Source organism: Psammomys obesus, unplaced genomic scaffold (assembly GCF_907164565.1).
Source record: "Psammomys obesus unplaced genomic scaffold, mPsaObe1.curated_primary_1811, whole genome shotgun sequence".
Classification (NCBI taxonomy): Eukaryota; Metazoa; Chordata; class Mammalia; order Rodentia; family Muridae; genus Psammomys; species Psammomys obesus.
In genome coordinates, this window is record NW_026596046.1 from 16,616,084 (window position 1) to 16,630,443 (window position 14,360).

The 14,360-nt window shown below is 42.1% G+C and overlaps 1 protein-coding gene across 2 annotated transcripts in view; it reads right to left on the bottom strand.

Annotated features, from left to right (window-relative positions):
- Positions 1-14,360, bottom strand: part of Ntrk3 (neurotrophic receptor tyrosine kinase 3) — a 372,713-nt gene that overhangs the window by 263,335 nt on the left and 95,018 nt on the right. For both annotated transcript variants that reach the window (XM_055623070.1, XM_055623069.1), the window contains exon 4: positions 14,004-14,072. In XM_055623070.1, coding sequence (XP_055479045.1) covers positions 14,004-14,072 — 69 coding nt within the window. The remainder of the gene's footprint in view (positions 1-14,003; positions 14,073-14,360) is intronic.

The following is a 14,360-nucleotide window of genomic DNA, read 5'->3' on the forward strand; positions in this document are numbered from 1 at the left end:
CTCTTAGCCTGTGAACACCCACGACTTTTCCTTGTTCTTTGGGCTCTTTGGGGGGTAAAAATGAAAGGGACCCAGCCTCTCCTGGACATCTGCTTCCCATAGCAATCTCAACAGGTAGCTGCCATTGTCCCTGCACAAACGCGGAAGTCCATCAAATGTCTGAAGGGCGTAGTGGTTAATCCTCACTGTCAACGTGATGGTTGAACTTATAAATTCCATGGAGACACATTGCTGGATGTAAAGGGCATAGATGGAAAGGAAAGACCTGCCCTGAATATTGGTGAAACCATCCCATGGACTGGAGAGATCCCGGAACTGAGTTAAACTGTGAAAGCAAGCTGAACATGGTGGTGTGTGCCTTTAATCCCCAGCACTCAGGGAGACAGAGGCAGGCAGGCCTCTGTGAGTTCCAGGCCAGCCTGGCCTATAAAATCCAAGACAGTCAAGGCTACACAAAAAAAAACAACCAAAAAAAAAAAAAAAAAAAAAAAAAAGTGAAAGCAAGCTGAGCATCACCACTTGTCTCAGCTTCCTGACTGTGGATGCAACATGACTGGCTCGTTTGTGCTCCTTACGTCATAAACTCCCACCAGGACAGAATGGGCCCTCAAAGCTACCGCAAGCCCATATGATCTCCTCTCTCCGTTGCTTTTGTGAGTCAGTTGGCCACAGCCATGAGAAAACCCACTAAGATGAGGAGCTAAGACACACGCTCCACGCTCCAGCTTCTCAGACAAACCTCCCTCGTTAGACTTCCCACCGCCTCTTCCCTGGGCAAATGCTGTAGAGCGCAGGGATCCACTCAAAGTGCTCCGCTGACTTCCAGGGCTCTTGCCAACAAGACTAAGGGAAGAGGTAGAAGGAAGCAGGAAAAGATAGCAAAGTTTAGCCAGTGCGCAGAGCTCATGTCAAGGAGCACCTGAGGTCTAACTAGAAGTGAGTGGTACAGGCGCTCAGCACATTGGGAAGTCTGGAATTCATCCACAGAGAGGTGAAGAAACCACTGAAGCTAAGAGATGGTTACCAGTTACCGTGCTTTAGAAACAGAGGGTCACCATGTGCAGTTGTGTAATTTGTGTGTTTCTCAAAGAATCTAGCCCATACAATGCTGACATTCAGGCCCAGTGCCCTAACGTGGTGCCACATCACTCCTGAGGAAGGACTTTCTCTAACCCACATACAGGCATCAGCTAGGCTGGGTGATAGGCCCTGGGCCTATGTTCTTGAACTTTTGTTCTCATAACTCCTGTTCACATTTAAACTCGTCCTCAGGGGGTCTCCAATAGCATTTTATCTCTCATTATTTACCAGATTAAAATTGAAAAATGGGCATTTTGACAGGTGAGATGAAATCTCAAAACTGTTATGATTTTCATTTACCTGATTGCTAAGTATGACGAACACCGTTTGAGATATTTCTTAGCCACTTTTTTCTTCAATTGAAAAACTTTCTGTTCAGATCCACAGCACAATTTTTAATGGATCATTTAGTTTTATGACTCGTTGTTGTGGTGGTGGTGGTTGTGGTTGTGGTAGTTGATTTATTTTTATATTTATTTATTACATATACAGTGTTCTGCCTGCATGCCAGCAAAGGGCACCAGATCTCATTATAGATGGTTATGAGCCACCATGTGATTGCTAGGAATTGAACTCAGGACCTCTGGAAGAGCAGCCAGCACTCTTAACCTCTGAGCCATCTCTCCAGCCCTGTGGTAGTTGATTTTAATTCTTTGTATATTACAGATGCTTATCCTCTGCTGGCAAAGATTATCTCCCACTTCAGGGGTTTCTTCTTCATTTGATTGATTCTTTTCTTGCCTATGCAAAAGGGATTTTTTTTTTATTTTATGATATCCTGTTGTCAATTGTTCGCCTTCATTTCTAGGCTAATGGAGTCTCCCTCAAAACATCCCTTCCTACCCCTATATATTGTAGGGTACTGCCTATGTGGTTTTCTATTAGCGTTAACATTTCAGGTTTCAAATTGAGATCTCTGATCCACTTCAGATGATATTTCTGCAGGGTGATAGATTTGGATATAAATTCATTACTTTGCATGTGGAATGGAAGTTTCCCCAGCACCGCTTGTTAGAGATGCTATCTTTTCTCCAATGTAGGGTTTTTTTTTTGCTACTTTGTCAACTATCAGATATGTATACTATTACTTGTATTCATATTTGGGTGATGCATTTTGTTCTATTTGTCTACAGGTCTGTGTTAATTCTAGCGCCATTTTGTTTTTATTGCTATAGCTCTATAATTTACCTTGTAATTTGCAATAGACATCCTTCCAGTATTGGTTATTTTGCTCAGAATTGCTTTGGCTATCCAGGGCTTTTTCTGATTCCATGTACATTTTAGGATTTTTTTCTATTCCTGTGAAGAATGCTGTAGGTATTTGAATTGGGATTTCATAGAAACTGAAATTGCTTTCGGTAAGATGGTCATTTTCACAATAATCATTTTACTGAACCATGAACATAAGGTGTTTTAGCATTTTCTAGCATTTTTCTCATCTCTTTAGAGATTCGACGTTTTCACTTAAGAGTTGTTTCACCTCCTTGGTTGGATTAAATTCAAGATATTTTCTTGTCTAATGATATTGTAAATCTGAATGTGTCTATAAGTTCTTTCTCAACATATTTGTTGTTGGTGTATACAGAGGCTGCTGATTTTTGTAAGTTGATTTTTGTCTATTCCCACTTTGGTGAAATTGTTTATGTTGCTAATAGCTTTTGAAAGTCTTCTGGTGGAATTTTGGGGATCCCTATTATATAATATTATATCATCTGCAAATAAGGAAGATTTTTCTTCTTTTTCTATTTATATCTGTTTAATTTCCTCTTGCCTCTTGCTTTGAGCACTATGTTGGAAAGGTCTGGGAACAGAGGGCAGCCATCCTATTCTTGTTTGAAATGGAATTGTTTCAAGCTCTTCTTCATTTAGGATAATGACAACTGTGGATTTGTCATACATAGCCTTTTTTTTTTTCTGAGGTATACGCTACTCTCTCTCTAAGACTTTTGTAAAAGCATGTTATAGTTCCTCAAAGGCTTTTTCTGCATCTATTAATGTGACTGTGTGACTTTTGTCTCACCACAATCTGAAAGTCAGAATGGCTAAAACTAGCAAAACAACTGACAACAAATGCTAGCGAGGATGGAGGGAAATGTAGTAGGACATATAGCCCTCATTCACTGTTGGAGGAAATAAAATCTGGTAATATCACCCTGGAAATCAGTATAGAGAATCATCAAAAAAGCTAGAAATAAATTACCATATGACCCAGCCATACCATCCTTGGCATGTGCCCAAAGGACTTGACAACCTACTCCACAGATACTTGCTCAGCCCTGTTCAAAGCTACTGTATTAACAATAGCTGAGAAATGGAAACGGCCTAAATGTCTTTCAGCAGATGGATGGATACTGAAAATGTGGTACACAAACACAGTGTAATACTATTCAGTTTTAAACAAAAATGAAATCTGCAAGTAAACTGCTGAATCTATAAAAGAGGACATTAAATGAGTGACCTAGACACAGAGAGACCAAAGTTACATGCTCTTTCTCAGTTATGGTTCCTAGCTGCAAATCTTCAAATATAGAACTTACAGCATAGAGTAACTAAAGGAACCAGGGAAGCATAAAAGGACCATGTAGGAGCGAATGGGAGAGCTTAATGGAGAATAACAGGGTATAGGTAATATGAAAGGATAGAAGAAATGGAGAAGAAGCTGTTATTGGAAAGGGGCAGCTGAGTCAATACAAAAGGAAAAGGAGAAGAGAGGAAAAATAACACCAAGATTGTTTGGTAAAACTTCGAAGAATTGCATCATTTTATATCTACCTAAAATAATGCTTATGTATGAAGCAAAGTTATGTCATTTGTGCTGACAATGCTCCCACAAGAGCTACAAACTATCTGACAAAAACCCCCATACCAGGCATGAGAAACCCCATTTGATCTGTGGGTCAGGGATTCCTAAAGCAATATAGATCATTGCTGTTGCCCTTGGCTGTCTCTCAGAGTCAAAGGTAAGCCTCAACTGAAGCAGACACTGCACACTTAGGACACAGGACTTGGTGATTGGAACTAAATCTAATACAGCAGTTCTCAACTGGAGAGTCACAATCCCTTTGGGGGGTCGCATACCAAATATCCTGTATATCAGATATTTACATTACAATTCATAACAGGCGCAAAATTACAGTTATGAAGTAGCAACACAATAATTTTATGGTTGGGGTCACCAAATAAGTAAGTACCTGTATTAAAGGGTCGCAGCATTAAGAAGGTTGAGAACTGTGGCTCTAGCCTGAAAGGCTCCTTCCTGCAATCTATCTTCCATAAGGCCACAAAGTACTATGCAAGTTACTAGAGGAGGAAATCAATCAATAATCCCTTATACCTGCTATACCTATTAATCACAACAATGATCAGCATGGCAAGATATCCCTAAAGATACAATAGTAGCAGTCAAATGTTGGTGATAACCAGCAGCCCTCTAATTGGACTTAAGGCCCAACAAACAAGAGAAATCATGCCTGCTGCAAACCTAGCCAACTCCCTGAGACTAGTAAGGCCATAAATCTTAAAAGAGAACTTCCTGGCCTTCCTAGACCAGCTTAATTCCTAACTGCATTCTAAGACGTATCCTTAGACCTACGGATAAGTGTAGCTCTCACTCTTCATCAAAGAAGCTTGTCTTCATAGCAAACAGAGACTATTACAGAAAACTACAGCTAACACAATGAAGAAAGCAATGGATCATGAAGAGACCAACCCTACAACAATACTCCTAAGGACCACTGAGAAAGGAGGACAGAAGAACCGTAAGAACCGGAGGACCAGGAAGTCTTCTGAGAGGTTGTATCTCCCCTAAACAAGACCTGAACAATGACAATATTGATATATATGCTAAAGCAAAAAGGATAAAATCTCACCAGGTCCAGTCCCAAGACAAAGAACTGCAGGCAATTAATGACTGTTGAGAGAAGGAGACTTGGCCTCTCCTAGGAATAAGCCTCTTCCCCGTTCCCAAAGGTTTGTCTAATATAGAGTGGTTGACCTTGAAATCATATACACACAACAAACATGGAGTCAGCAGGTTATATCTATATAGTTGTACATATATAGGTATATGTAAAAAAAAAAAAAAACAATTAAAAAATAAGAAGCCACCATTTTAAGAGGAAGTAAGGAGGGAACATGAAAGAGGTTGGAAAAAGGAAAGAGAAGGAGGGAAGCGATATGATTATGTTTTTATTTTAAAATATTTTAAAATAAATGAATAAAAAAATTAAAGCTGAGGAAAATGCACAGTACCACAATACATTATCACAGATTCTATTTGGTCACGACAGCAGTGTTGCTTTCATGCCATGCAGTCTCTGAAAGGCTCCACTGTCCCCTCAGAAGAAGATAAGAGTGGGAAGGACAAATGATGTCTCAGGGCCGTTATGAAAGTAAGCACCACCTCACTCCCTATCCTCACCTGAGAGGGTCTTGGAGACTGTGTACCAGGTCTCTGTGGCCCACCACTTAAGATTTAAGATGCTAGAGTACAAGTGACAAAATTGATGAGAGAAACAACAAGCATTCTGCAGACAACACAGACATAGCAAGGTGCACTTGGATGTGTTGCTGGAGTAGAAGGAAAATAGTAGAAGGCAGAGAAAAAGAAAAGCGAAGAGGAAGGAATGTGCTATGAAAGATGGGCTATTGTCTTCAGAGGACTGAAAATAACCAGTAGATGAACACTGAGTTGAAAGCAAAGGATAAAGCATAAGTAGATAAGAAGAGAGAAAACACAGCAGGAATTAAAGTCAGGTTAAATTCACTGAGAAGGGTAAGGTCAAGGTCCTGGAGAAGGAATAGGAAGGGTGATCAGGAAGCCTTGGAGGAGCTGACCTCAGAGCTATTTAAGATGCCTCTGTAACTGAGAAATGAGACAGAAAAGAGAAATAAGAGAAAGCATCAAATACGAGCCTGTGTCAGATGGGTCATCTCGTGAAGTGCGTCTTGAGCAATCATGGGAACCTGAGTTTGAGCCCCAGGATCTATGTAAAAGCATCAGGTGCAGTGGCAAACACTGGGAAGACTAGCGCTGGGGTGTCAGAAATGGAATCTCTGGAGTTTAACTAGTAGTTAGTGAGCCCCAGATAAGTACAGCAGCATGTCCAACCAAACAAGGTAAACAACACCTGAGAAGTGACGGTTGACCTCCGCATTCCACGTGCTGTGCTCCTTCACCTGTCTGCACCTGCATCCACATGTATACACGCAACAGGAGAGAAAACTAGAACCGTATTTCTAATATTCTTGGCATAGTGTCCTGCACATATGACTTCATTTAACCTGCCCAAGAAAGCACTGTGGAGAGCGCAGGGACATCTGAATCTAAGGACATCATTAGGAAAGCAGAAAATCAAGATCAGTGTCCAATATAGGTAAAAGGGTGCAGCTAGGGTTTTAGGTCCTCTCCATGCATTGTCCTTGAATAATAATAAAAAATATTTTAAAAGATTGCAGCCTTTGGAAAGGAATGATTTGGGTTCCCCATGCAAAAAGACGTGATGGGAGGCCTGGTAACCCCCACTGATCGTCATGGAGAGTCCATATACTTCAAGATGAGCAAGCTGAACCAGGTCAGCCTGTATTTCCCTGCCTGCTCGCTTGACAAGATGCAGCCATTCATTATTAAATAGATGTAAAAACACAAATTATTTACCCGAGTTGAGAAGGCTAGACAAGCGAGGAGCTTAAGCACCATAGCCTCAAGCCACCTAGAGCATAATACAGTCCAACCTCTTGTTGGATTCCATGCAGATACACAGACCAGCATCTCAGTGGCCCAAAACGCAGACCAGGCCAAAGTGTCCTGAGGCTGGCAGGAGAGTCAGCTGAGCTGTCTGGGATGTGCCACAGATGCTGCCAGGCACTGGCTCAGCAACAGCTCATTTCCTTCCATCCTTTGTCTCCCGGGCCCTGCTTACACAGCCTGGTCCAACAGAGGGGATGCACCTGAAGATCTGGTGCCATGCCATTCATCAGAGCTTGCTAGGAACTGCACAGGAACCGAGGGTCTCCTCCTCTTAGGAAGACAGGCCTAGCAAAATGCATTTTAGTTTTCGAACAGTGGCACCCCGCATGCCCCATGAATCCAATCCACAATCACTTTTATATCCGTACAAGAAAAGGTTGGCAAAACATAGAGACACAGAAGTCCTCATTCTAAGCTAGATATTGTGGTTCCCTTCTCCCATGCAATCAGAGAGCTCAGCAGAGGAGTTTCAACCATAGCTGCAGAGGCAGACTTGCTGAGCTTAGAGCCCTGCTCTGTGCTCTGTCAATAATGTAAGAGGCCCCATGAATAAAACAGCAGCAACGGCTTCAGGGTACAGTTTACTGGTGCCCAGCCCTGGCCTCAACATGGCCCAAGGCCTAATCGCAGGGCCCTGGGGAGTCCCCACAGATTAACTCAGCCTCATTCAGGCACAGGCACAAAAGAACACTTTGCAGGATCAACCAAGGCCATGACTCTGTGTTCAGAAAACATTGATTGCCCTCCAGTCATCATTAGGGTGGTTTCCCTCTCCCCTCCAGACCATCATCACTGCCAGGTACCATCCTAGCTCCAGGTTGTGCAGAAGAGGAAGGAGACCCACATGAGACAGGTCAAGGCTGCTGCCAACAGATACAGGCTAGGCCTCCTCAAGATAATAAACTGTGAGAAAAGTACATATATATATATATATATATATGTACTTTTCATATATATATATATATATATATGCAAGTTGAGGAGCAAGCCAGTAAGCAACACCCCTCCATGGCCTTTGCACAAGCTTCTGCCTGCTGTTTGAGTTCCTGTCCTGACTTCTTTTGATGATGAACAGTGATATGAAAGTGTGAGTCAAATAAACTCTTTCCTCCCCACATCCCCCCAAAAGATGCAAGTTGAGCTACCTCCTCTGTTATCCTGAGAAATGGGTTGAAATGTACCTTCCAAAAAGATATGCCTGCCAGCAGGTCACATGAAATGACCTTCTTTGTTGACAGGATCAAGTTAAGGGAAAAAGAGTTGAGATCCCTCTGATTTGGAGTGGGTCCTACACCTGCATGCAAGAAAGGATCCTTTACAAAGGATCTGGAGTAGGGTAAAACACAAGGAGGCATGGATGTCAACCATGCGAAAGGTGGTACAAGGGATGCGGGCACAAGCCCCAAAGCACCAGGAGCACCAGGATCTAGCAGTGTCACAGAAGGCTTAATCCCCAGAGCCTCTGAAGATTGGGGGAGGGGGGACTCTCTGATACCCTGACGCAGACTTTTGGCCTCAGAATGATGAACGAAAACATTTCTTTTGTTTTGGAGTCATCAGGTTTGTAAGACTTAATAAAGAAGCTATCAAAAATGGGACTACCAGCAAATCCTCCAAGACTCAACTTTAAAATCTGTAAGATGGAGACTGAGTGTGTTCCACACCGTTCTCTCCCTACATTAGCTAATATATATCTACATGCTTTGTGAATTAAAATGGAGTCACAGGAGGCCAGAAGATACCACAATTGCAATAGTATTAGCGGTGGAAATGCTTAGTGTCTTGTCTGAGAGCTTTCAACGTGATCACAGTCAAGACTGGGAGGAAGGACAGTACCAGGGTCAGCCCAATACGGAGTTAGTATTTTACCAAGCCGATTAAATCTGCAAATTACAACAGAGGTAATTATCACTTTACTTTAAGAAAATGAAATATTCCAATCTATTTTAATCACGTCTGCTCCATTCCTGTGGGGTATTAAGAGAAGCCTGCTCAAGATGCATCAATAGTCCTCAGAGTGTTTCTGGAGGTTTTCTATATTGTGGACTGATATATCTCTGGTGCCTCTTGCCATTGCTGAAGTTGTACCATAGGATTCAGAACCCAGTGTCTTTTCTTCTTAATTCATCCTTTATCTCTAAGAAAATCTCTCAGAATCTTGCTCTGATTTTAGGACAGACAGTTCCAGTTTTAGGGAAAAATAACAGTAGCATCTTGCCTTAACAAGAAACTCCTGAGCAATACAAATGCCAAGCCAGACTCCATTACATCTACCACTGAAATACTGCTGGCTACTCCAGAGCAAAGCTCGGAAGTTGCTCTCATCTTGCTCAGTGAGAAGGATATTTTCCCAGCTGGAGGAAGACTGAGTCAGGTGCTTGCCAAAGTCCTCCCTCCAACCTCACAAAAGTAAGTGTACAAGAAGGGTATTGGCACACAGCAGGAGCTCTGAGATGATTTGGATTTTGCTATGGCTCCTATCAGAGGAGCTAGCCATCTTGGCTCCTGGGAGGACAAGCTGAACATTCAAGGTATGTCACTAAGTTGTTCAGGGCTGAAATAGAATGGATTTTGGAAACAGTAGCTTCAGGTGGTGATCAACCTAAAAATCATATCAGTCTTCAGATTACCTATTCACCAGCCATGTGATCCTGGTCAAGTTATTTGACTTGGCTCAGCCTTCAATGCCTCATTTGCAAAACAGGTTATAATAAGAACTCCCCTGTAGGGTAGCTTCAAGGATGAGCCAGAACCTTGTACATATTCATTACTCAATGAAAGCATTTTTTTTTCTCCTTTCCCATTGGAAATGCAGTACATACTCAGCCCTTTTAATGAGGAATCTCAACCATGTCAATTTTACCATCAACTGTTACATCAAGAATTGTGTTGCAGGAGAGAGGTTGGTTGGGACATGGCAAAGACTCCAAAAAGAGCTTTTATGGCAGAAGGAAATATGCCATTTACCCTGTCTGTTTCTGCACACACTCACTGGAAAGCTCATATGGCTGGCTCGTGACTCTCCTGGCTACCTCAGCACATTGAGTCCCTCTCCTACAAAGCTAACCCTCTTTCTGAAAACACTGGACACATCCCCAAACCCCATCCCACAGGCGTCATCAAGCAGACCCTGGCAGTCTAGATGGCTCATGGCAGATGGTACCATGTGAACTAATCAAGAAGTCAGACAAGAAAATCCGACCCACTCTTCCATTTGCCAGGAAATGTGATTGTTTGGATTTTAATCATAGCCACAGCTAAGAGCCAATGTGCAGCCCCCTCCTGTCCAAAGATAAATTTTCCACTCTCAGCATTCAATTCTTCCTCAAAAAAAGACCCCTATGAGGGTAATTGCTCCATAGAGAGGGGCTTCTTCATCCACCAATATAATTTTTTTCTGATTTAACACTATGACAGAAATAAGATACTGTTTGGACATGGTGGCACACACACTGACTCACACTGCAAAGAATGTCTTCATTCCTCCATAAGTTACATCTAGCTCACCGGTGTATTGATCCCAGGCAAAGATGAATGCAGAATCCCATGATCCTCTGGGAGAAATGTGACATTTTCTTTAAATATATATCTACAGAACAACTGTTTCTAAATCCCCATGAAGCAGGTCACAGGGGCAGCACACCATTGATTTCATATCCAATGATTTCTTAGAAAGAACACTGAACGTTTTCTCTATAATTCAGCCTTGAACAGACCCTGACATCTTCTTGGGGACACTGTCTCTGACCTCCCCTATGAGAAGGGGCAGGGATCCTAGGAGAATTAGATGCAAGAAAGACAAATCTTCTGCTCCCAATCACTTTGAGGTCATTATGCTTTGTCGTGGTTTGAATGCAGTGCCCCAGTAAGTCTCAGGGCTTAAAAACTTGGTCCCCAGTTGGTGAAGTTTGGGAAGAGTTAGGAGGTATGGCTTTGTAAGAAGACTTGTGTCATTGGCATAGGATTAAGGTTTCAAAAGCCAACTACTATTCCATTGTGTTCCCTTGGCTTCCTACTTGTGGGTCAGGATATGAACTCTCAGCTGTTACTCTAGTGCCAGGCCTACTGGCCTGCTGGCCTGCTGTCATGATCCAAGCCATTTTGGTGATGTACTCCTATCCCTCTGGAACTATACGCCCCAAATAAACCTTTACTTTTGTAAGTTTCACTCTGTTCGTGGTGTTTTTTTGTTTTTGTTTTTGTTTTTTTTCTCAGATATAAAAAAGTAACTAGTACCTGTCTCATCATTTTTAAAGTGACTGGACTCAGAATCACCTAAGAGACATACCTCAGGGTCCGTCTGTGAAGGAGCTTGTAAACTGGGTTAACTGAGGAGATGAGACATGCCTAAATGTGCACGACACCATTTCATGGGTTGAGGTATTGGTCTGACCAACAGAAAATAGAGCATCAACACTCATCCCTTTCTGCTTCCTGACTACAGACAATGTGTACACTCCTGCTGCCTTGATGAACTGCTCACCATGATGAACACTATCCTCTCAAATTGTAAGCTAGAACAAACCCATCCTCTCTTAAGCTGTGTCTTGTCAGTCTCATTTGGACTGAAAAAAAAAAAAAAGCAAGGTTATAACTCATCCATGCCATAGCAATGAAAAGTGCAATTCATACAAAGAAAAACCGAGCAAAGAGTCATGGCCACAGACTTGTTACAGGATAATAAAATAGGCTGAGAAACTGTAGGACAGTTAAGCACAGTGGTCCAGGCTTTGAGTGTGCACACAACCGTGTATCTAATGGGTGACCTGAAGCAAGAATCTTCCTGTGCTAAGCAACTCAGTATCCTCTGATGTGGAACAGTAGTGAGATTTCCTACCTTACAAAATTGTCGTAAGGATTAAATTAAATGGCATACATAATTTAATAGATTACTTGTCACAGTGCCTGGCACAACTGAGCATCTGAAAATCAGTGATAGTAATAACTGTAGTGGCCATGCCAATTTATCTCTAAGAGTCTCTATTAAGTTACATATAGTTCAAGGTGGGAATGAATAGAATACAACAAGTACAACAGCCCTAATGTTAGAGGTCTTTGACATAGTCTTTTGAAGAGAATTTTTTTGTTTTTTTTTTAATTTTTTATTTAACTTTTATTGATTACACTTTACTCATTTTGTACCCCCCCATAAGCCCCAACCTCCTCCCCTCCCGATCCCACCCTCCCTCCTCTTTCTGCATGCCCCTCCCCAAGTCCACTGATAGGGGAGGTCCTCCTCTCCTTCTTTCTGATCTTAGTCTATCAGTTCTCATCAGAAGTGGCTGCATTGTCATCTTCTGTGACCTGGTAAGGCTGCTCCCCCCTCAGGGGGAGGTGATCAAAGAGCAAGCCAATCAGATTATGTCAGAGGCAGTCCCTCTTCCCATTACTATGGAACCCACTTGGACACTGAACTGCCATGGGCTACATCTGTGCAGGGGTTCTACGTTATCTCCATGAATAGTCCTTGGTTGGAGTAGGAGTCTCTGGGAAGTTCCCTGTGTTCAAATTTTCTTGTTCTGTTGCTCTCCTTGTAGAGTTCCTGTCCTCTCCAGCTCTTACTATTTCCCACTTCTTACATAAAATTCCATTCACTCTGCCCGACAGTTGGCCATCAGGCTCACCTTCTGCTTTGATAGTCTGCAGGGCAGAGGCTTATAAGCCAAAATATGTTTACCTTCCTTTAGCTATTGGAGGCAGTGTTATTAGTGTCCATCTACATCTCAGCCAAATGGGACTAAGAACTCTGATCACTAGGCCTGCCAGTATCCATACCAGGATATCAGAGTAATAGCCTAGCAGGAAAGGACACAATTCTAAGAAGGGAAAGCAATATATAACAATATTGGTCATTTCTTACTGTGCAGCCCACACTGACTAGCCTGTAACTCCTATAGCTCAGGCCAAACTAAAACTGTTAACCCTTCTGTTTTTACCTTCTAAGTACTGACACTACCACAGATTCCAGTGAGTGACAGCTTCAAAGTGATAACCTCTTTCTATTCATCCCTAGGATGGCTTTGGAAATTGTCATGTAAGCAATCAAGCCATGAGGACAAGAAGAGTATGAAAAGTTGTCAGGAGTAATGAGTTGATAGTCTCATTTCTATCTGCTGGTTTAAGAAAACAAGGTTATATAACTTATCCATGACCATAGGTCTGGGCAGGTGGAAAGAGAAGAAAGCGAAAGGCCCATAGTCAGTGCAGACATCCTAGACCTTTGCTTCTTGGTAAACACTGTAATCACAGACAGGGAATTTGGATCTGAGTCACCAAGTAAAAAGGAACACATGAGCAGTGTCTCTAAAACTCAGACTCCCTAACTCCATCCATGCCTCTATTCCTTTTCAATTTATTCCTTGATTTATTCCCTCAACATAATACACTGTCCTTCATGCACAGAGACGACCCTGATGACTCACACAGCTACATGAGTTATTTTCTCCAGCAGTGGTCACGAATTTTCACTCATCCAGTCAACATCTGTTTGCATAAAATGGCTGGCTGGAGTAGGAGTGCATTGATCAACCTTGGAAAGCAGCAAAGCCAAGCAGTCCACATGCAGAGAAAATAAATAGATGCCCTCTCCCATGCTCAGAATGCCTAGCCTTCAAGCCAAATAAGTAGACAGAAGATCATGAGCACTATAAAGGCCATAAAGTCTGAAGCTAGAAGACCATATTCACGTATTGATTATGCAAATCCTTATCAATGAAACTATAGATGATTCTTGAGTAGATTTCTAGTTCTCAGAGTCCACAAAATGCAGAAAATGATACCTACCTCCCATGCCTCTTGTAATGGTAAATCTAAGCTCATGTAAGCAAAAGCAAACCTGATACAGCTATAAAATTGTGTACAGCAAATGTTATTTATTAGAAATTGATTGCTATCTTTACTATTATAAATATTAAAGCTGTTATTGATAATTACCTGCAGATCACGAAACTAAATGCTGATAAAAGATGAGATTCTGTCTTTTGAAACAGAGCGTGCTTAGTGAAAGCATCAGAAGACAAGTCCAGAGATGGGGTGGGTCACTGTCACTGAACACAGTATGTTCATCCAACCCAAACAGCCCAGCCACTGGGTAGCTCCAGTGCTTGACACTCCTTCCCACCCAACCATTACCAGCACTCCACCACCTGGACAAAGTCTTCAATTCCGAACTTACAATTCCCGAAGACTCAGCGTCTGGAAGAGCTGCCAGGAGAGTGTAGTGAGCCGATTACTTGACAAGTTTCTGCAAAAGTGACAAATAAAAGGGGTAGTTAAAGGACAGGTCCAGCATCAGGAATGCCCACGATGGAGAACTTGGTTGTGAGGAGGCAGGCTTTGGTCTGCCTCTTTTTCTTTACTCTAATGTTTACCTGATATGTCTAATGATGTAACTATCATTATGTATCCTGATATATATGGCTAATGCTGTATTTGCTAATAGTTGAGGCCAGAGGGCAGCTGTGAAATGGATGCTGAAGCCCTTTTAAAGGGTAGGGTTTTACACATCCAAGAAACAATATGGTTCTTTTGG